This window comes from Myxocyprinus asiaticus, chromosome 3, assembly GCF_019703515.2.
Source record: "Myxocyprinus asiaticus isolate MX2 ecotype Aquarium Trade chromosome 3, UBuf_Myxa_2, whole genome shotgun sequence".
Taxonomy (NCBI): domain Eukaryota; kingdom Metazoa; phylum Chordata; class Actinopteri; order Cypriniformes; family Catostomidae; genus Myxocyprinus; species Myxocyprinus asiaticus.
Window position 1 is genome coordinate 4162501 of NC_059346.1, and position 23788 is coordinate 4186288.

Sequence of the window (23788 nt, forward strand, 5' to 3'; positions counted from 1 at the left end):
TCGCAAAAAAAGAGATTTCAGAATATCGATGATCAAGAATTGTTGCTTTGCATAAAGCTGGAAAGGGTAACAAAGTTATCTCGAAGAGCTTAGGTATTCATCTGTCCACAGTTAGACAAACTGTCTATAAATGGAAATGATTTAATACTGTGGCTACTCTCCCTAGAAGTGGCCGTCCATCCAGGATGACTCAAAGGGCACACTGCAGAATGCTCAGTGAGGTAAAAGAGAACCCTAGAGTGACAGATAAAGACCCGAAGGAATCATTGGAATTGGATAACATCTCTGTTCATGAGTCTACTATACGGAAAACATTAAACAGGCATGGTGTCCATGGCAGGACACAATGAAGGAAGCCGCTGCTTTCCATGAAAACATTGCTGTGCACCTGAAGTTTGCAAAGACCACCAAGGATCGACTAGTTATTAAATCCAAGGGTTCACTTACTTTTTTCCACAGCACTGTGAATGTTTAATGGGATGTGTTCAATAAAGACATGAAAGATTATAATTATTTGTGTGTTGTTAGCTTAAGAACGTTGTGTTTGTCTATACTTGTGACTGATGAAAATGAGATCACATTTTATGAGCAATTAATGTAGAAAACCAGCTAATTTAAAGGGTTCACATATTTTTTTCTTGCAAATGTATCTGCAATGAATTGGCTGTCAGCCACTTGGCTCTCTAGATATCAATATTGGCATCATCCAGCAACATTTGCCATTGTCGGTCGACCACTATAGAGCAAGACACTTATTTACAGTACCGTTTACATTTATGTATTTAGCAGTTCCTGTAATAAATGTGCTGTAAGTTGTGGTAGATAAAATTAGCAGCTAAATGACAAACTAATAAGTAAGTATGGGAGTTTTTGCATGTTTAAATAGGATATTATGTTTATACGATGTTTGAGTTGTTGGTAGATGGGTTACATTGCTGTCCTACCTTGATATGTTTGTATCTGCAAGATTTGCACCATCACAGAAAACGAAAAATATTGGAATTTTTTTTAATTGTGCCTGGAGAATTCATGGAAATATATAAAGCCTTAATAGAATTAAGTAATAGAAATATCTGTGGTTAGTTTACATTTTTCTATTTATGCTCTGTTCTAAAGTATTTTATTAGCTAGATGTTGCTCTTGTGTAGAGCAAAACTTAATTAAAAGAAATATTGATGTCTGATTTGTAAGTTTCTGTTCACAAATAGACTCAAATTATATCTGTTTGTCACTCTTTGAATAATGATGCTGCAGCAGTGTTTAATTCTTCTGTTTAACCCTGCAGTGTGCCAATATGGAAAGAAGGAAATAACACCTAAAAGAAGAAAGAGAAGACGTTGCATTGCTGAGGAGTCTTCAGTCTGTAACTCCGGCTGAGGATCAGCACATCCGGAGAGAGTCCCAGAGAGAGTCAGAGGGAGTGAGAGCGTGGAGGGAGGGGGTTCTGCTCAGGATGGCATTCCTCGACAACCCCGGCATCATCCTGGCCCACATCCGGCAGTCCCACGTGACCAGTGATGACACGGGGATGTGCGAGATGGTCCTCATCGACCATGATGTGGATCTGGAGAAGTGCCACTCGTCTGCTGCGTCCGTTGGTGGCGGGTCATCTGGAGGTTCCTTTGGAGACGGCAGCAGTGGAGGAGACGGGCAGACCAGTGACCTTTCTCAGTCTGTCGACATCACCTCCAGCTGGGACTTTGGCATTCGACGGCGCTCCAACACAGGCAAGTAGATGACTGACTTTCATGTAACTCTAATGCTTTTGGGGCTCTTGATCAAATTTAGTGGTGAAAGGCTAGAGTTACTAGTGTGCTTTGGTACAGGTAAAGTTACATTACCAAAAATGTTTTTGCTCTTTTACAGGTATAAAAGAAATAGTTCACCCAAAAATGAAAAGTCTGTCATCATTTACTCACCATCATGTTGTTCCAAACCAGTATGAACTGAGAAATTTCAGTGAATATCCAAGTTCATCTTTTCAATACAATGGCAGTTGATATTACCTCAGTTTAAAGTAAAAAAAAAAATTCCATGCGGCTGTGAAATGGATTTCCTGTGAAAATGCATTTATTTCCATCATAGGAAAGAAAAACAAAATTACAATATAATGCTTTATTAACATTTTCCAAACAAAGCCTTCCACAGTATAAAGATAGAAATGCACTAAAATAGCACCAGTTCAAGTCATATTAAAAAGTTTCCCAAAATCTAACTGGGAGGTTGACTAATTGAAAGAACTAGTCCACACATAGGTTGCATTTTCATTGCAATGGGCATTAAAACTCAAAACTCAAATCAATCTGCCGGTAGACTGTGGTTATCTGCTTTTGTTACAGTAATCGTGAAGCCAGTGCCGCTTGCAAACAAAAATATCTCATTCTGCATTTTAGTGATAGTGAAGACTTGACAAGCCTCTGTGGCAATTAAAATGTACCTTAATTAGGCTGAAAATTACTGATGTCTATCACAAGTCCCATTTGGGCTTGTTTTGTAAATCAAATAGCATTAAGAGGTCCTTTCTCCATCATTTAGAATGGAAGCGCTGTTGTGTGTGTGTGTGCAGAGATTCTTTTATTTACTGAGATAACAACCTCCGTGGCTCTAACATAGGAGAGAGCGTAACAGTCAACTAGCGTGTTACGACAGTACCACCTATAGAATGTCTATGGGACCGCCACGTTAGGCTATTTTATGCTAAGCTTGTAGGTTCAGCTTGGTAGAAGGGCTCTGGCACTGTTGTCTCTTTGTGGCATGTGCATCAGTGTCATGACTCCAGACGGACACATTACAAAGGTTCCGCCCTTCCAACAAGTGTTAATTCTGGTTTATGTTGTATTTACGGTAAATGTGTTTATTGCGACTTTTTAAATTTATTGCATGTGTTAATTCTGACAGCTCTAATTTTATTACATGTTTGTTGTTTAACATGCCTAATTTATACTATTCTCAAGTATTTACATTGATTTGTTGAACACGTGCTAAAACCTGGAACTGTCTCTTTAAGAAAACTGGCAGTTCTGTAAATGAACGCATATTAACAAGAGAACTCGAATTACTTTACCTCATCCGTACTCTGCATGTTTAGAATTAAATGTTTATTTTTTGTTGTTTTTGATCAACAAATGATTGTAAAGAACAGAAACGTGTGATAAAAGAGACATTATTCAATGACAAATGGATTGTGTGGATCTTGTCTTTGGACACACATTACACACAACATGTAAAACCAAACATGAAAGGATCTTAGTTCTGAACTTCTTCACCACTAAACTACTCAATTACTGGCGAGTGAAATCTGAACATTTACCAGCCAGTGGCTAATCAGACATTTTGAGTCGCATGCCGCAAAATTTGGTTGCATATACAAGTGATTTCCCCTCATTGTGTCGAGGGTTGCGCATAGAGTAAAAGATCGATCTTGGGATTGAAGAATTGATATTGAGATCATTCAAATGACGATCATGATGGATCAGAAAATCTATATTTTTACCCAGCCCTACTTCCGAAGGCATATGATTTTTGGGTGAACTATCTATTAACAAATGCGGAGTCTTAAAGCGTTACTGTACCAGCCACTGAGAACATTGCATGTAAAAATGTGGACTAGGGCTTTTTAAATATTTACACAAATATGAGTTTTGTGATATGATTTAAAGAAATTTCACAAAGCATTTTGGACTCAGTAGGTATCATGGAATAACTGTTTTGGGGAAAAAGCTCTATTTTTCCTTTTTTGTGTGATCGAGGTTTAATCTGGGACTGTTAATTGATTTTGCGTGTTGGCTTGAAATGGTGAATTTAAGATGAGGCAAGAACTGACTGAAATTGATTTGCACTCTTTAAGCAATCTCATCTGTAAGACACAGTAGTTTTGCCTTTGCAAACTTATTTCCAAACATTATTTCTAATGAAGTTGCAACTTTTTTCCTTTATAATCAGTTTCAGATTATTTGTTTTTAAATTGGCACACCTTTGCTGTTTTTCAGTTTTAACCCCATTGAACACAATTTTGATATTGAATAAATTAAAATGTCAGTGTTTTGCACCAATATGCCAGCAAACACACAATAGTACTGAAATGTTTTTAAAGTGATTCTCTTTTAGAAAATTAAATGAGTGATGTCTCAAAAACACCACATTTACACACGGAAAACAGTTGGTTTTTTGCATAACTGGCTTATACTTTCATTTGAAGCTGTGTGAACCAATACAACTGCAGAAATAGGCCCAATTATAAATGATATTTGGCTTTATTATGCTTGCTGAATCACAGACAGTTTCCACTCTTTGTGGAAAAAGTTTAAAATACTAATGTCTTACAATGCTTCTATTTGTCCATGAAGTAATTCTGTTTCAGTCAGTTTTGGACCTCCTGTTGCTGCATGACAGATGGTTCAGTGTAAAAATATGGATGAATCCCGGGCTACGGACAGAAAATTGCATTTGGTAAAGTGTTCTAGAAACTATTAAACTATTCCTCCATTAAGATCATCTGAACAACTTGTCCCCAGGACGACAAGACAGTTTCGTGAGGCCTGAACCGGCTGGTAAGCAAGTGTTCAGGACAGGAAACTGTGCTGAAAAAATGTGAATATCAGTATAAATCTGAATTTATCTCAAAAGAATGGTCTTGGAAAAATGAAAACATCTACAACATTATGGACCGTGTACATTCAGATACCCCAGCATGTTTTCAAACTTGAAGCTTACATTTCCAGCAAATGACATCACAGTTTATCAGCATTTTGGTGCTAATATGTGAATGGTAGCAAAACTGTTAAAAGACGGAAAGCTGTTTAATGTTTTAAAAATGTACTGCAATTTAATGGGTTTCATGTTTGAAAGTGGATATAGCCATAAGCTTTTGTATATTATTTATAACCAATATGTATATGTATTAAGGATGCATCGATGTATCGGCAGTCGATATTTATTGGCCAATAATTGACCAAATTAAAACCATCGGCAAATCAGGTTTTAGCATGAAAACAGCGATGTGAAAATTCAGTGGTTCATTTATAATTAATTATCAACACACTTTGTAAAAACTCTTTGAATTCAAATGCACAATCCAGAAATAATGATAGCCACAGAATGTAGAAGGTTCTGCACTCCTAAGAACATGTCATATTTCATTTTTATTCTTTCTCGCTCTAACATTGAAGAAAACCTGTCTTTATAGACGCGACAGTTGTGGAAGCAGCACTTAACTATACATGATGAGGTAAAACCATCCAAAACACTTTCAAACCAGCAAACTTTGACTTCTGAGACATTGGTATGGTATCCATTAAGGCTGCACGATTGATTGAGTTAAGATTGAAATCACAATATGGTTTGGCACGATTACAAAAGCTCGAAAGGTTGCGTTTAAAAATGTACTGCAATCAGCGCTTCAGTTAGCGCTTCAGTCAGCGCTGTGTGAGCAAGCGGCGCCCTCTAGCGGTCTGGTAATTATCCACTGCACCACTATAGAATTTAAAAGGGTGTTTTGTTCCTTTGGTAAATTTGTATTTTTCATGATGTGGTTCCATTTCCGTGGAATTGCCCAAAATATGCAGAATATGATATCATAATATTTTGCTGTTCTATTATATACAGTACAAGCATGTAACATGTGAGTTCTGCCGTTTTGAACTGCAAAAACAGATCCAATCCATGATCAATGGAAATTATTTATTGTTAGAACTAAAGCTTTTGTGTACCTCTTTGTATATGTTTAAAACCTAATTCCTGAGCAAAACAAGTGATCTGATGACAAAATAAGGTAAGTGCCAAAATTTTCATATTGGCGCATCCCTAATATGTTTATATACATATGCTTTATTTCTGGCTGTTTTCTTGTGCAGTCTGGGGAAAAAATGCACCATGAACTTCATGCGGTACTTTCCAGATCACTTCCAGAATCTTAAGACAGTTTTCCACTTTGACATGAGAAGTTTCAGAGAAAAAAGCCTTTTTGGAAACTTTTGCTGTTCAGTTAAGAAGATAAGCTTTGCACAGTTCTTCAAGTGCTTCATATTTCTACTTGCTCTCAAAATAATAAGCCAACTGCTCTCTGGCCAAATCTGTTTGGAAGTCATGAAATTGGACTACAGACTAAAGCTTGTGTATACTTCACAGTTGGCCTTTAATTGATTAATAGTGTTTTATAAACTATAGGTATGGGTACATTTCATGAAAACTGTCAAGAAATGTTCTGGGTCTTTTGAGAAAAAAAAATAAAATAAAATAAAATAAAAAGATACATTTTATTTTGCCTATCCTGTGGGACCATTAAGTTTTTTTTTTTTTTTTTTAATGTGACATCATTTTCATGGCAGTTTAGCACCCCCCAAATCCTCATTACTGTAATGCAAAAAAATGTGAAAATCTCACACATTAATGCGAAATTTACATTTAAACTTTAAAGTAAATTTGTAAAATACAGTTCTAAGTATGGCCTCAATTACTCCTGGCATTAAATTGCATTTCCGGTGATCGGAAAGCTACCGAATAGCACTTGACCACATGAAATGCTTTGTGAACAGATCACTGAAACCACATTCGGATGTGGTCAGGGATTTATTCTGACCACATTCAAAGAAGGTGTGAATACAATCCAGCTAGAGTGTTAATGCCAGGTGTAAAAGGGGCCTATACATCATGATAGTATTTATTTGCTATACTGAATTGAATAAAAATTAATTGTATTAAAACAAAAAAAATATTTTGTTCAGACAGGATGATTTTCTGTATTGCAGTACTGAGAATTACTTCTTTTTTTTTTCAATTGCAGTAATGAGAATTTTAGGGGGAAATGTGCTTAATTGACAATTGAGAATAATGTCCCATTGGTCCCATAATAGGCTTTGTTTTCTTATTTTATGCTATATATATATATATATATATATATATATATATATATACAGGTGCATCTCAATAAATTAGAATGTCATGGAAAAGTTCATTTATTTCAGTAATTCAACTAAAATTGTGAAACTCGTGCATTAAATAAATTCAATGCACACAGACTGAAGTAGTTTAAGTCTTTGGTTCTTTTAATTGTGATGATTTTGGCTCACATTTAACAAAAACCCACCAATTCACTATCTCAAAAAATTAGAATACATCATAAGACCAATAAAAAAACATTTTTAGTGAATTGTTGGCCTTCTGGAAAGTATGTTCATTTACTGTATATGTACTCAATACTTGGTAGGGGTTCCTATTGCTTTAATTACTGCCTCAATTCGGCATGGCATGGAGGTGATCAGTTTGTGGCACTGCTGAGGTGGTATGGAAGCCCAGGTTTCTTTGACAGTGGCCTTCAGCTCATCTGCATTTTTTGGTCTCTTGTTTCTCATTTTCCTCTTGACAATACCCCATAGATTCTCTATGGGGTTCAGGTCTGGTGAGTTTGCTGGCCAGTCAAGCACACCAACACCATGGTCATTTAACCAACTTTTGGTGCTTTTGGCAGTGTGGGCATGTGCCAAATCCTGCTGGAAAATGAAATCAGCATCTTTAAAAAGCTGGTCAGCAGAAGGAAGCATGAAGTGCTCCAAAATTTCTTGGTAAACGGGTGCAGTGACTTTGGTTTTCAAAAAAACACAATGGACCAACACCAGCAGATGACATTGCATCCCAAATCATCACAGACTGTGGAAACTTAACACTGGACTTCAAGCAACTTGGGCTATGAGCTTCTCCACCCTTCCTCCAGACTCTAGGACCTTGGTTTCCAAACGAAATATGAAACTTGCTCTCATCTGAATAGAGGACTTTGGAACACTGGGCAACAGTCCAGTTCTTCTTCTCCTTAGCCCAGGTAAGACGCCTCTGACGTTGTCTGTGGTTCAGGAGTGGCTTAAACAAGAGGAATACGACAACTGTAGCCAAATTCCTTGACATGTCTGTGTGTGGTGGCTCTTGATGCCTTGACCCCAGCCTCAGTCCATTCCTTGTGAAGTTCACCCAAATTCTTGAATCGATTTTGCTTGACAATCATAAGGCTGCGGTTCTCTTGGTTGGTTGTGCATCTTTTTCTTCCACACTTTTTCCTTCCACTCAACTTTCTGTTAACATGCTTGGATACAGCATTCTGTGAACAGCCAGCTTCTTTGGCAATGAATGATTGTGGCTTACCCTCCTTGTGAAGGGTGTCAGTGATTGTCTTCTGGACAACTGTCAGATCAGCAGTCTTCCCCATGATTGTGTAGCCTAGTGAACCAAACTGAGAGACCATTTTGAAGGCTCAGGAAACCTTTGCAGGTGTTTTGAGTTGATTAACTGATTGGCATGTCATCATATTCTAATTTTTTGAGATAGTGAATTGGTGGGTTTTTGTTAAATGTGAGCCAAAATCATCACAATTAAAAGAACCAAAGACTTAAACTACTTCAGTCTGTGTGCATTGAATTTATTTAATACACGAGTTTCACAATTTGAGTTGAATTACTGAAATAAATGAACTTTTCCACGACATTCTAATTTATTGAGATGCACCTGTATATATATACACACACACTATATTGCCAAAAGTATACGCTCACCCATCCAAATAATTGAATTCAGGTGTTCCAATCACTTCCATGGCCACAGGTGTATAAAATGAAGCACCTAGGCATGCAGACTGCTTCTACAAACATTTGTGAAAGAATGGGCCACTTTCCGGAGCTCAGTGAATTCCAGCGTGGTACTGTGATAGGATGCCACCTGTGCAACAAGTCCAGTCGTGAAATTTCCTCGCTACTAAATATTCCACAGTCAACTGTCAGTGGTATTATAACAAAGTGGAAGCGATTGGGAATGACAGCAACTCAGCCACGAAGTGGTAGGCCACGTAAAATGACAGAGCGGGGTCAGCGGATGCTGAGGCGCATAGTGCGCAGAGGTCGCCAACTTTCTGCAGAGTCAATCGCTACAGACCTCCAAAGTTCATGTGGCCTTCAGATTAGCTCAAGAACAGTGCGTAGAGAGCTTCATGGAATGGGTTTCCATGGCCGAGCAGCTGCATCCAAGCCATACATCACCAAGTGCAATGCAAAGCGTCGGATGCAGTGGTGTAAAGCACGCTGCCACTGGACTCTAGAGCAGTGGAGACGCGTTCTCTGGAGTGACGAATCACGCTTCTCCATCTGGCAATCTGATGGACGAGTCTGGGTTTGGCGGTTGCCAGGAGAACGGTACTTGTCTGACTGCATTGTGCCAACTGTGAAGTTTGGTGGAGGGGGATTATGGTGTGGGGTTGTTTTTCAGGAGCTGGGCTTGGCCCCTTAGTTCCAGTGAAAGGAACTCTGAATGCTTCAGCATACCAAGAGATTTTGGACAATTCCATGCTCCCAACTTTGTGGGAACAGTTTGGGGATGGCCCCTTCCTGTTCCAACATGACTGCGCACCAGTGCACAAAGCAAGGTCCATAAAGACATGGATGAGCGAGTTTGGTGTGGAAGAACTTGACTCTCCTGCACAGAGTCCTGACCTCAACCCGATAGAGCACCTTTGGGATGAATTAGAGTGAAGACTGCGAGCCAGGCCTTCTCGTCCAACATCAGTGTCTGACCTCACAAATGCGCTTCTGGAAGAATGGTCAAAAATTCCCATAAACACACTCCTAAACCTTGTGGAAAGCCTTCCCAGAAGAGTTGAAGCTGTTATAGCTGCAAAGGGTGGGTCAACGTCATATTAAACCCTATGGATTAAGAATGGGATGTCACTTAAGTTCATATGCGTCTAAAGGCAGATGAGTGAATACTTTTGGCAATATAGTGTATATATATATAAAATTTTTTTTTTTTTTTTCTTCCTTGATTTTGGGTCAAAATATCACCTGGATATTTCTTTGTGAGATTCACCAGTACAGTTTAATTTATAGCAATTTATTATCGAAAGGAAAGTAAAGACTGGTATAATATTCAATCAAGACATAGGCACAGATTTGCTGAATGACCAGCAAATTAATATTTAAGCAAATATGCATAACAGTATTAACTGATCTTTCTTTTGAATTTTTAATCAGAGTTATCATTTGACATAAAAGCGAATAGCTTTAAACCCCTTATTTTTGACACCAGTCTTTATTGTACTATAATCGGGTCACACGTTGGCACTTTTAATGAGATGAAAGTGTGCTCTGTTCACTTAAAGCTCAAAGACTGGAGCGTCTGCGGAAAGAGCGACAGAACCAGATCAAGTGTAAAAACATCCAATGGAAAGAGAGAAGCTCGTCTCAATCAGGTGCAGTGGCTGTAATTTGGCCTTGCTCAATATCTAATAAAAATGATGTTTATTTTTATTTTCTGTTGCTTGTGGCTTGTTTTTTGAACATTTTGTTCCTCACTCTTGATTTTTGTAGCAGATGATTTGGGTTCGCTTTTTGAAAAGAAGGATTTTAAGGACCGGCCCCGGAGCACAGGCAGTAAATCAACGCTTTCGCTGCGGTTAGAACAGTGTCCTCAACAGCTTAACAACCCCTTCAATGAGTACTCCAAATTTGATGGCAAGGTGAGTGCAATTGTGTTTGATTAAAGTACTGTTGTTGTGAAATTACAAATGTCTGGTTTCAATGTAATGCACCTATATTATTTTAATAGTGTTTTAGGTGTTGCACAAAGACGACATGAAATTAAAATAGTCCCTTGACTATGGTGTTACACACATTGTGCATGATTCATCAGTGCATTTTGGTCATACCACCCATGCCTAATTAAATGTAATTTGAACATTGTGATTTTTACAGAGTTTTCGATCAAAATTCTTTTAAGAAAATGCCTCCATTTGTTAGCTAAATGATGATAAATGTCACTTGTTAGTTAAAAAACTTGATGCATCATTATTACCAGGTCACAAATGATGCAGCGCCCAGCTCTCTCTCTTTTGCATGATTAAAAATCAATGAACACATTCTTAAGAAATCACTGCTGTCATCACAAACCCAATTATCAAACCTCACTAATAAGAGCTGTTGATGAAAAATGATGTAATAAAGGTTTGATGGCAAAGTTAATTGAATGAAACACAATTTTCAATGCTTCTTTTGCATTGGTTGAATGTTTTCATCACTCTCTTCAGAAAGCGTGCTCTTTCTGAAATGCAGAATAAACAGCGTAGTGTCACGCAGGTTTATCTCCTGTCTTCTTGCATTAGGTTTAGCCGCGGGCATCACTTGTCTTGCGTTGAACATCACCTGTTCCCCTTTGGCTCTTTGGTGTTTTTATCTACTGAATGCACCAAAGGAAATGGATATATTTCATTCAAGTCATCAAATACATTTGTAACGTTTGTAGTATATATTTGTAATTAATTATTAATTTATTTTATGTTTTTTAATTTATTTTAATGTGTTTATATATTTTAATTTTTATTCTTATTTTTGTGCTACTTTATTATCAGCAAAAAGTTAAAAGGTGACGCACTTTTTCAGCCTTTTGTCTATATATATATATATATATATATATATATATATATATATATATATATATATATATATATACATTTCTCTGAAATGGCTTAAAATGGTAATTCATTTTTCATTCAAATGAACCATCTTTTCAATCTTACAGCCACTGCTGCCAAGTAGATTAAAATTTTTAATATAAGAACTAAACCAAAGTAAAAGTCTATTTAAAAAGGTTTTACACACTGTTTTCCACTAAATTAAGACAGTGGCAAGAAAAAGTATGTGAACCCTTTGGAATTAGCTGATTTTCTGCATTAATTGGTCATAAAATATGTATAGACAAAGCACAATGTGCTTAAGCTAACAACACACAAACAATTATAATATTTAATGTCTTTATCGAACACACCCCATTAAAAATTCATAGTGCTGTGGAAAAAGTATGTGAACCCTAGGATTTAATAACTGTCTGATCCTCTTTTGATAGCAATAACCTCAACTAAGCTTTTCGGGTAGCTGCAGATTAGACCTGCACAACTTTCAAAAGGAATTTTGGACCATTCTTCCTTACAGAACTGCTTCAGCTCAGCTATATTCTTAGGATTTCTGGTGTGAATGGCCTTCTTGAGGTCATTCCACAGCATCTCTATTGGGTTAAGGTCTGGGATCTGACTTGGCCTCTCCAAAAGGTTGATTTTCTTTTTTTGAAGACATTCTGTAGTGGATTTACTTTGATGTTTAGGTTTATTGTCCAACTGCATCACCCAACTTCTACTGAGCTTCAGCTGGCACACAGCCACCCTGATATTATTCTGTAGGATATCTTGATAAACTTGGAAATTAATTTTTCCCTCTGATGGCAAGCAGTCCAGGCCCAAAAGCAGCAAAGCAGCCCCAAATCACGATGCTCCCTCCACCGTACTTCACTGTTGGGATGATGTTTTCATTTTGGTATGCGGTGCCCTTTTATGCCATACGTAGTGCTGTGTGTTCTTTCCAAACAATTCAACCTTAGTTTCATCAGTCCACAAAACATTCTCCCAGTAGCATTGTGGCATATCAAGGTGGTCTTTGGCAAACTTCAGGTGCACAGCAATGTTTTTGTTGGAAAGCAGCAGCTTCCTTCATGGTGTCCTGCCATGAACACCATGCCTGTTTAATGTTTTCCGTATAGTAGACTCATGAACAGAGATGTTAACCAGTTCCAATGATTCCTTCAAATCTTTAGCTGTCACTCTAGGGTTCTTTTTTGTGATTAACATTTTATTAATTTTCAAAAGAAAGAAAAACACAACATATATACAATGTATCGATATTAACACCCACTACTTCCCCTTCCCGATCAAGAACCCCACCCCAAACGAACATCCCAGTGGTCTTACATAAGTACACACATTTACAGAGAATAAAATAATAAATAAATATATAGTGTGCTCTTTGAGTCATCTTGGCTGGACGGCCACTTCTAGGGAGAGTAGCCACAGTATTAAATCGTCTCCATTTATAGACAATTTGTCTAACTGTGGACAGATGAATATCTAAGCTCTGAGATAACTTTGTAACCCTTTCCAGCTTTATGCAAAGCTACAATTCTTGATCGTAGTTCTTCTGAGATATCTCTTTTTTGCGAGGCATGGTCCACATCAGCAGATGCTTCTTGTGAATAGCAAACTCAAAATGTTTGAGTGCTTTTTATAAGTCAAAGTAGCTCTAACCCACACCTCCAATCTTGTTTCATTAATTGGATCTCAGGTTTGCCAACTCCTGACCCTAATTAGCTTTTTTTGTTGTCTTTAGCCTAGGGATTCACTTACATTTTCCACAGCACTGTGAATGTTTAATGGGATGTGTTCAATAAAGAAATTAAAGATTATAATTGTTTGTGTGTTGTTAGCTTAAGCACACTGTGCTTTGTCTGTATTTGTGACTTTAATGAAGATGGAATCACATTTTATGAGCAATTAATGCAGAAAACCAGCTAATTCCAATGGGTTCACATACTTTTTCTTGCCACTGTATATGCACCCAACCACTAGAACATTAAATAGTAATAAACAGACCTATATTCAAATATTTTAGCTAAAATATATGTAAATATTGCTATCTAGATGCCCCACATTATTGAGTAGTGCCGACTTCTTGCATTAACATGTTTTCTCTTTTTTCAGGGCCATGTTGGTACAACAGCAACCAAAAAAATTGACGTCTACCTCTCAATGCAGTCGACCCAAGAAAAGCTGCACCCTATGACGGTGGTCACGATGGCTAACGCTAGGGTCCACGATCTCATCGGGCTCATCTGCTGGCAGTACACCTGTGAGGGCCGTGAACCCAAGCTCACGTTAGTATAGTTTAAACATTTTCCACAGACTCTGCATGAACAATTTTACTGTCCATGTAAGATCTGGTAAACTGAAATAGGTTTTTCAATGAACAGTCTAGTTATCTAGAGCAAACTATAACTGATATAAAATACTAGGGGTGTTAATGATCCATCAGTGATTGATAAATTGTTGCTAATAATTTAATCTATCATGCTCAGTGATTGTCCATTAATTAGTTTCATGCAAATGACCAATAGTTATATTTAAGAACACTTTTCTTTTTTTTTTTTTTTTTTTATTGTACTTCAAATATGGACTACCTGAACAAGCATTTTAATATTATCTGCTATGAATTCATTATGTTTACACTTAAAGGAATACTTCGGGTTAGCGGTAAGTTCAATGGACAGCATTTCTGTCATAATGTTGAGTATCATAAAATAATGATTTCGACTCATTCCTCGTAAATATCGCAAATATTGCTGTTTCTAATAATGCACTTAAAGCGAATGGGGCCAGTAGATAAACAATAAAATGCACACTGTTTCGAAAGTATAGCCACAGGACGTAAACAATATATGTGTTAACATTAGTGTGATAAAATCAAGAATTTACCAGTGTTACAGCGTTTAATAGATTACAGGGTTTCTAAGTTGTAATATTGAATATGCCTTTACACAGATAAGGTTGGTAAGCATTTTTATCTTGCTAAAATGATGTTAACATGCATAATGTTTACGTCTTGTGGTTATACTTTTGAAACTGTGTGTATTTTAATGTTTAAGTACTGGCCCCATTGACTTCCATTGTAAGTGACTTACTGTAACTACATTTTTTGAAACTATCTTTTGTGGTAATCAACATCATGCCAGAAAGGCTGTCGATTAACCTTGTACCAAACCCAGAATATTTCTTTAATGCATTTTAATTGGACTGGTGTTATGGACCCATTCCAGTTTAGCATAAGTAAAGTCTGTTTTGCATCAACCTTTACTTGACTAGTAATGAACTAGTGACCCTCCCAGTCCTTAACACATACACGTCCCAAGAGACATTTATATTCTTTTCCCATCTACCTCTGCTGTAATGTCAGTCCTGACCTTTCCCAGCTCAAGCAGGGATTCCCCTGGGCTCTTTTCTCATCTCCTCATTCAATACGTCTCCGAGGTTTGCTGACCAAACAGCGCAAGAATTTTTTCTCTGGTACGTGCTACAATATGAAGATTTATACTTGGGTCAGATTGAGAAGAGGACAAGCATTCAAATGGAGAGAAGACATGAGGGCTTTGTTTACACTGCACAAAAATCTGATTTGTTTTTTTTAAATCTGATCTTAAGCACAGATTTATCACACTCTCATTTTGTAAAGTGACAAAAGCTGATATGTTTGTTCAGAAAGCATAGTCAATATCTGGTGTATCCACATTGGTTGTTAAAGTAATGATGTATACTATGCCAAGAATAGCTGTCAGTGTGGAAATGATATACTCTGTATGTATACATGCACTTTAATATGTAGATTTCAGTCAGGCTAAACCGATCTTTTAAAAAAGTAATATAAACGCTTTTGTCAGATTTTTGCAAAGTTGTACTAACAGACCTAGATAACGCCTTTGTCCAGCATGTATACATGCTAATCGTGTCATAATTGGGCTCTGAATTCTGCACATCCTCCGAAAGACGGTTGACGCACGATGTGTATCTTACTCAGCATATATGTCACCCTTCCTTCAAGTATTTTAATATTTAGTGTCATATGTACTTGGACAGCCAGATGAAGACTATAGCTTGACAACACACAACCCACTGTAGCTCCATTATAAACATACTTTCTTGTTTACTTATGTACTATTTATGGTGAATGTTACATAGTCCACTTTATGAGAAAAGAATGAGTGACAGCTACAAAGAGTATTGCACATTTTATGTAATGTTAAATATGCATTGCCTCCTGAATGAAAAAAAAAAAAAAAAAACACTTGAAATTTGACCTGACCGTTTAGACTTTGACACATTCTGAAAAATCAGATTTCAACTGGATTTCAAAGCACATATGGATTTTTGGGTGTTGTTATGTTGGATTTGATGGATATAAGTCGGAAATGTCAAAAAATCTGCTCTGTCTGAACAAAGCCAAGGAGACCAAAAACAATTCAGATTCTCTTTTGGGCAGCTTGGCGCCTCACAGATCGTCTTGGTAGTTGAGATTCGACCTGATTGGCATAGCAATGAGGCTGTTCCCCCCTGGAGGAGGGTCAGGCTTTTTAGAGGAAGAGATACAGGGCTTGTGTCGAGTTTAAATGAGTCGACAACCTCCATACTGCTCTGGAAAGTGCTGGCCATTGCAGGAGGTCAGCTCTGCCTTTGAGTGAGGATCAAGGTTAAGTGATGCCCCTCTTGATTCTTTCAGGATGTTCAGATCGCTGTCTGGGCCAACCACTAATATCCCATCTCTGTCAGCATCCTGTTGTTCTGTTGAACTGTTTGTTGTGAACTAGTGAGTAATTTTTAGTTCATTCCTACAATTGAGGCCTCATTGCACAGTGTTATCTATTGTTATCTTGTGTGTTCCTGTTTTCTGTTTTCTATTCTAGTATGGTTTTCAGTTGGTGTAAAAGCAATCCAGCCTTATTTCCCCAAGTAAACTTATTGATGACATAGAAACGTCAGTCTCTCTCTGCACCACATTTTCTCACACCAGCCCTACAGTCAAGAGATCCAGGACTTCTCTCTGTTGGCTGTTATCTCCCCAGGCTCGAGACTTTGAATTAACACTGTGACAGTTAGTCTTTACAGCTCAGGTCTGGATTTCGACAGTTTGTCAGAGCAAATTAAACACGCTCCTCCCAGTACATCACTAGAGCTGGCACTGCCCTCAAGGGGTGAAAATTATATCATAAAGACAAAGGCTTATTATAACATAACAGTGCTGAATCTGTCATAAAATAGGTTCTTGCTAAGGCAAACCATCACTATTACTTTTTCTACTATTATTACTGTTGCTCATATCTGACCACGAATATTAAACTTTGGTGAACAACAGATCCTTTAAAGTTTGTGCTACAGACAAGAATGATACCTGAAATTGTGCTGTTCTTTTACACGATCGGATTTATCGAAGGCCATATCTAGGGAGCAGAATATCATGGAGACAAACCAACAGGGTTGAGCTTGGGTTACTTTTAAAAAGTATTCTACTACAGATTACAGAATACATGCTGTAAAATGCAATTTGTAACTAGGGCTGTCAATCGATTCAAAATATTAATCGAATTAATTGCATACATAAAGATTTGCTGAGAAAGTCCCTCAAATAACAATAATTCAATATATTATGATTTTTTTTCTCCCCTTTTCTCCCCAATTTGGAATGCCCAATTCCCAATGCGCTCTAAGTCCTCATGGTGGCGTGGTGACTCGCCTCAATCTGGGTGGCCGAGGACGAATCTCAGTTGCCTTCGCATCTGAGACCGTCAATCCACGCATCTTATCATGTGGCTTGTTGAGCGTGTTACCGCAGAGATCTAGTGTGTGTGGAGGCTTCACGCTATTCTCCGCGGCATCCACGCACAACTCACCACACGCCCCACCGAGAGCGAACCACATTATAGCGACCAAGAGGAGGTTAACCCAACGTGATTCTACCCACCCTAGTTAATGAGGCAGTTGGTTGCTTAGGAAGTCTGACTGGAGTCACTCAGCACGCCCTGGATTCGAACTTGACACCGACTCCAGGTGTGGTAGTCGGTGTCAATACTTGGGGAGCTACCCAGTTTTAAATGTAGAAAAACACATCTTGATCCCTGCGTTCGGATTTGCACTCCATCAAGCTGTGTTTGTACGCAAGAACGTGTTCTCATCTTGTGTTGTCTGCTCTGGGTAGGTGTGTTTTTTTTTTTTGTCTGTATAAGCTGCGCACTGCCTATACAGCGTGTTTCGCTTACTGCCCCCTGGAGAAAACAGGTGATACTCTAAGCTTGAATTACGGTCCGGGACATGATTAATTGCGTTATTTTTTTATATAATCAATCACACCAAATTAACGCATTATTTTTTTATATCATTTATTTCGTTACTCAAGGTCAGTAACATAATCTAAATACTTTTGATTACTACTTTAGCAAAGGCAGATTTATTTGTTTTTTTTGTAACAAGTGAAAAAAATCTTTCAGTTCAGTAAGACAAATACACCTATGTGTATTTGTCTTACTGTACTGGCAGATTTTTTTCACTTGTTATAAAAAACAAATAAATGTACATTCTCTGAAAAAGCCTAAATATCTTATGCAGTGTTGCTTTTAAATCAAGATTAATTAAATTGATCTTGTTTTAAGGATTTTTAGATATTTTAAAGAAATCAGTACAAAAAATCCAATCAAGAATAAGATTTTTGCAGTAGATCTTTGCCCTAATATCAAAAGATTATGATGTAACTTGAATTTTCTTGATAGAAAAAAATATTTTGTGCTAGAAATAAAATTGTAGCTTAGCATAAAGCTAAATGTTCACATGACAAATTACAAGGTTAACTATTTCTGCAGCTCCAAACTTACTTTAATCAAGCAATAAGGAATGAGAGGCCGTGCTATATTGTGAATATTGTCTGCTTTGCATCGTGTCTAACAACGCCTTTCAGCCGTGACTATATTCACAATATTGCACAGCCTTGAGTGCCTTATTGCTTTTATAAAACGGTTAACACACAATAAAAATATTAAGGACACAAATGTTCATTAAAATGTTATTTTTTTAGTTAAAATCATTACATGCCATTTTTCTGCTAGAAGAAATAATAACAAAGTCTTTAAAGCAAGTCAGTCCACTGTCGGTCATCTTTGAAATGCTCTTGAGAGGCTATTTCAAGTCATGACAGTGCAGCTTCTATCTACTTGAATGGGGGAGAGAACGAAATCTCAAAAAAACGGTTAGTCAAGATTACGATCAAAGAGCATATTTCAAATCAGCAGTAAAATGTGATAATATTGGAATCATAAATTGTGCTTCTTTACCTCAAATTACACTAGAAAATGCCATTTTCCTGGCTTGTATAGCTAATGCGCTTGCACGTTCTCGAGTTGATTGACAGGCGATGTCCGTATCTAAAAGGTGATTGGCTGTTTTACCTGTAATGCGGGACTTTCGCTCTACATACGTTGACCGTTGGGCGCTTAGAGCTCCTTGGTTGGGCGTTTCAATTTCTCCCATTCATTTTAATAGAAGTGACCCATCTCTACTACATAAATAGTCTCTGATAATAGTAAAAAAAAGAGGAAACGGAGCGTTTCTAAGCAACAAGAATAACTCTCAGCTATGGGTGCTGCGGAGTGATACAAATAGATGTTCTGTGAAGAGGTCAGAGCAGTGCTTTATCATGAATAAAGCACAGCTGTTGACCAATCAGCATTGAGGATTGGAACTATCCGTTTTATAAAACCCCACTAAAGAGTGTGCACAACGACGACATCTGATCATATGTGGATTCTCTTTATTAAGCTCCCAAAGGCAAAGTTCCTCAACGACATCATAACAGTGTGAAAGTGCTCTCTGTCTACTCAGAGAGTAATGCATTTTTAGTAATGCTGGGCACTCATAATTGTATCATTTTCTCCTTTGTTAACTCCACAGAGAAAATGTCAACACTTACTGCCTGCACATCGCTGAGGATGACGGAGAGGTGGACACAGACTTCCCTCCTCTCGACTCAAACGAGCCCATCCACAAGTTTGGCTTCAGCACACTGGCTCTGGTGGAGAAATATTCCTCTCCTGGACCGGGGCCCAAACAGTCACTCTTTGTTCGAATGTAAGAAAGCCACTTGAGTCCTACTTTATCAAGTCCAATTAGTACTCAGCTTCTCAGAAGAATTTAAAGAATTTAAAGTAAACATGAATTTATAAGTGAACCTATTTTCCCAACACATGTTCCTGGTCTTATTACGAATACTTTATCAGTGCATGTTTTTCCAAAGACGTTCTTTTTCTTCAAAATGTAATAACTTGCTCAGCCTTTAAAACGACTTATTTTTTCAGCCCCTCTCCTCCAACCATCTGTCGTATAGAGACCACTTTTCATGATCCAGTCAATTCCCAATGAATAAAATTGATGAATATCCTGTTTCACTTGGACATATGTCACATTCACTTCATGTTGACTTTTAATGTTGACTTTTAATGAGGTTACCTCTCACAAGGTTCTCATGGCAGTTATCTAAATGTTTAAGGCCTTAAATCGATGAGGTTATATAATGGTTGAAATATCTAGTCATTCAAAATAAGTCTGAAGCTCTCAGTGATTAAAATAGTCTGTTTTCTCACATGATTCTAAATTAAGCTCTCATCTCTTTTGTGAACTCTCAATTAGTTTGCTGCTCTTCTGTGCATTTGGGACAATCTCTAATCAGCTGTTTGTTTAATGTGGCTGACAAAGCATTAGGAAGCCCCTATTAATTTGAAGTAGCTAATTAGATTTGAGTTGGCACTCTGCCAAATATCCCTGGCTCTTAATAGGGCAATGTGTCTCTTCCAGAACCATGGTTTGGGTTGCTGTGTAGGTTCTGCTCATTGTTTTACCCTCTAGCGTTTGTGTTCATCCCACTTTTTCATGTGACTTAATTTTGTGTTTATTCAGGTTGTTTGACATTTGTCCTTATTACAGATATCTTGATGATTTTGATTGAGGGAAAAAAATATGTTTTGCAGATTTATAATTAGTGGTATAGTTTGTGACCATCAAATCGTAAGAAAATTGTTAACATGCCATGTAGGCATGCACAATATATCAGTGCCTATATCGGTATCAGTTAATATATACATTGTTGTTGTTATCGGTATCTGTCTGATTTTGAAGGCAGATAATATCAGGGCTTACTTATACTATCTCAAACTGTGTCCTTTTTTTATTTGCCCGGTTACAAAAGTACAGTATAGATTTAAAACATCGGTCATTATATCGGTTATTGGTCATAGCAAAAATAATTACTGTATCAGTCTGATTATCCAGTACTGAAGGCAGACAATATCAGGGTTTTCCCCTCATCCTGAACAGTGCACTTTTTTTATTTGCCAGGGTTGAAAAGTGCAATAAAGATTTATAATATCGGTCATCATATCGGTTATTGGTCATAACAAAAATAATTACTGTATCAGTCTGATTAGTCCAGTATTGAAGGCAGACAATATCAGTTTTTTTTTTTTTTTTCCCCATCCTAAATGGTATACTTATTTTATTTGCCAGGGTTGAAAAGTGCAATAAAGATTTATAATATCGGTCATCATATCGGTTATCGGTCCAGTACTGAAGGCAGACAATATCAGGTTTTTTGTTCCCCATCCTAAACAGTGTACTTAATTTATTTGTCTGGGTAGAAAAGTGCAATAAAGATTTTCATGGACCGAGATATCGGTTATCTCGGTCCATGAAAAAAATAATTATCATATTTGATATGGCTGAAATTATAGATGGATAAAATCAGGGCTTATTTATTATTTTTTATCTTAAATGGTGTACTTATTTTATTCGCCAGGGTTGAAAAGTACAGTAAATATTTATAATATCAGACTTCATGTCATTTATCTTATCTGTTATGACAAAAATAATTATTGTGTTGGTCTTATTAGGTTGATTTTAAAAGAAAATGATATCAGGGTTTATTTTTTCTATTTCAAACAGTATCCTTTTTTGAATGCCAGGGTACAAATTACAGTACAGATTTATAATATTGTTCATATTTGTAAAATAAAACTTACAAGCCAAAGTGATGTCCGATTTGTGAGTTAGTCGGTGCTTTTCTGTGATCACAAAACTGCTTCAGTTTAATGATGCATTAGTAAATCGGTCTGAATTTAATCGCAAATAACTGAAAATGTTATTGAAAAGTCATGGTCAAAAAGTTTGGGATAGTGGGTGACCGATATATTACAGAGGCCGATAAACCGGCCAATATTCAGAATTGTTTAATTACCAGCATTTGCCGATACATTTTTCTATTTGACTGATCAGTTTCTAAAGCCACTTGCTTGCATTTGAAGGAGCCATTTGAGACATATTAACAACCAATCACAATTTGTTTTGTTGTTATTTGCCATTGTGTTACTGCAATGATAGACCGGCATGCAACAACATAGAATTTAATTGTCCTGCATATCAGAGCCGCGACAGACGCGCCGGAGCCTGTGATGTTTAAAGTGCTCACGTGTTTCATTCTTTCTCTCCCCTTCTCCTCAAAAATTCCCTGTAACTTTTAATTGTCTTGTCTTATGATATAAAGGCAAATATCAATAAAACTAAAATAATTATTTGCAAATATGCTGATACCTCATTTAAAAAGATGTAAATCACAAACCTAATAAAACAAATCGTTTTTTTCCCAGTTGAGTGCACATATGTCTTCCTCTGAAGCACGTATTCTATCACCCTGGATCAAAACTCTGTTTCACGGTCTCACGAATGTTGCATGATGGTGAGTCTGTGACACTTCAAGCAGGTGATCTGGGCTGTGAGGAGATTGCCGCTCGCTAGATCAGCAGTAGCATGTGAGAGCAACTACAAAGTAAAAGTGCTTGACGTGCACTATAAGTAAATGCCATATTCATTGTGCACTGTATGTGCAATTAGTTTGATTCTGTCTTTAGAAAATGTGATTGGTAATGTGCACATGCCATCCATGGTTGCTGGACTACTGCACTGTTGTTATTCCCTTTTAGCAATATTCCAACAATTTTAAAGTAAATTACTAATATTGGATGACTAAACAGAAATTAGAAGAAACTGCTATCTACCATTTAAAATCCCTTTGAATATGATAGGGACTCAGAATAGGACACAAATATGTATCGTTGTGTCACTGCCGGCCGCTGCACATTGTGAAACAATATCAACGGTTGACTGTCACGAATGAATCCCTGTCCCGTACATTCTCTGCTCATTTGCTGTTATCTCCGCTTTGCTCTGACAAAATAGTTTAAATAAAAATTTTCCATTCCAACATTGCTGTTGTGTTAACCACAAAAACATTTGAGTTATAGACTATAGACAACGATGATGGTCGGACCACTGTTTTTTCTTTTAACTAATTCACACCCTGAGTTGGCAGCGTGGTGATTCGGCCTTCACACCTTGAGATGTGAATTCATTTTCATTAATTCAACGATCAGAGTCTGCTTATACCACTGTTAGCACATGAAGTATGCGGAAAACAAGGACTGAATCACAGAATCTAGTCATAAAAATGGCGTTAGCTATAAAACGCAGAATGTCATAGAATATTTGGACAATAATTGTGCATTCAAACATAAATTTATCAAATTAGTGCTGTCTGTTGATAATACAGTATATATAAAATTACTAAAACAATTTTTAATCGCGATTAATCTCATAACGTTTTGATGTTAATCGCAATTAACCGCAGATTTTGAAAATGCTCAGATTTGACACTATATAGTATATATTTATTTTCTTGTCAAAATGTATTTATTTCCATCTTAGGAAAGAAAACAAAACAATATGTAGCAATATAATGCTTTATTAATATTTTCCAAACAAAGCCTTCCACAGTATAAAGATAGAAATGCACTAAAATAGCACCAATTCGAGTAACATTAAACATTTCACTAGTTTAAGTGGTTTGACAGATTGAAAGAACTAGTCCCCACATAGGTTGCATTTTCATTGCAGTGGGCATTAAATCTGTTAAGCTCCAATCCTCCACAATATTCATCTGCTAATAGACTGTGGCTATCCACTTTTGTACAGCAAGCGTGAAGCAGCGTTCATGATTCGCATCAGGGCACCAGTGCCAGCGTCAAGCACCACTATGAACTCCACATGAAAAGCGCTTGCAGACAAAAGTGTGCGTGTTGTGAAGCGTACATCAGTGTAAAGACTCCGGGCGGACACATTACAAAGGCTCCGCCCTCCCAACAAATGTTTTTGCTGGTTTATGCTGTATTAACTGTAAATGCATTAATCGTGATTAAGAAAAATTAACGTTTTAAACTTTTTAATTAATTGCATTCTGACAGGCCAAAGTAAATTAAATTGTGATATGTCCTAGTGTTATTATTAAACTGCAAAAGTCTGTGA

At 37.1% G+C, this 23788-nt stretch overlaps 1 protein-coding gene across 2 annotated transcripts in view; it reads left to right on the forward strand.

The window, feature by feature from the left end:
• mapkap1 (MAPK associated protein 1) overlaps window positions 1–23788 on the forward strand; it is a 54032-nt gene that overhangs the window by 1730 nt on the left and 28514 nt on the right. The window contains exons 2-6 of one of the 2 annotated variants that reach the window (XM_051667711.1): window positions 1286–1727; window positions 10133–10222; window positions 10341–10489; window positions 13553–13725; window positions 19334–19510. In XM_051667711.1, the coding sequence (XP_051523671.1) occupies window positions 1454–1727; window positions 10133–10222; window positions 10341–10489; window positions 13553–13725; window positions 19334–19510 (863 nt within the window). In that variant the 5' untranslated portion in view covers window positions 1286–1453. The remainder of the gene's footprint in view (window positions 1–1285; window positions 1728–10132; window positions 10223–10340; window positions 10490–13552; window positions 13726–19333; window positions 19511–23788) is intronic. The other variant, XM_051667720.1, reaches the window with a different exon arrangement.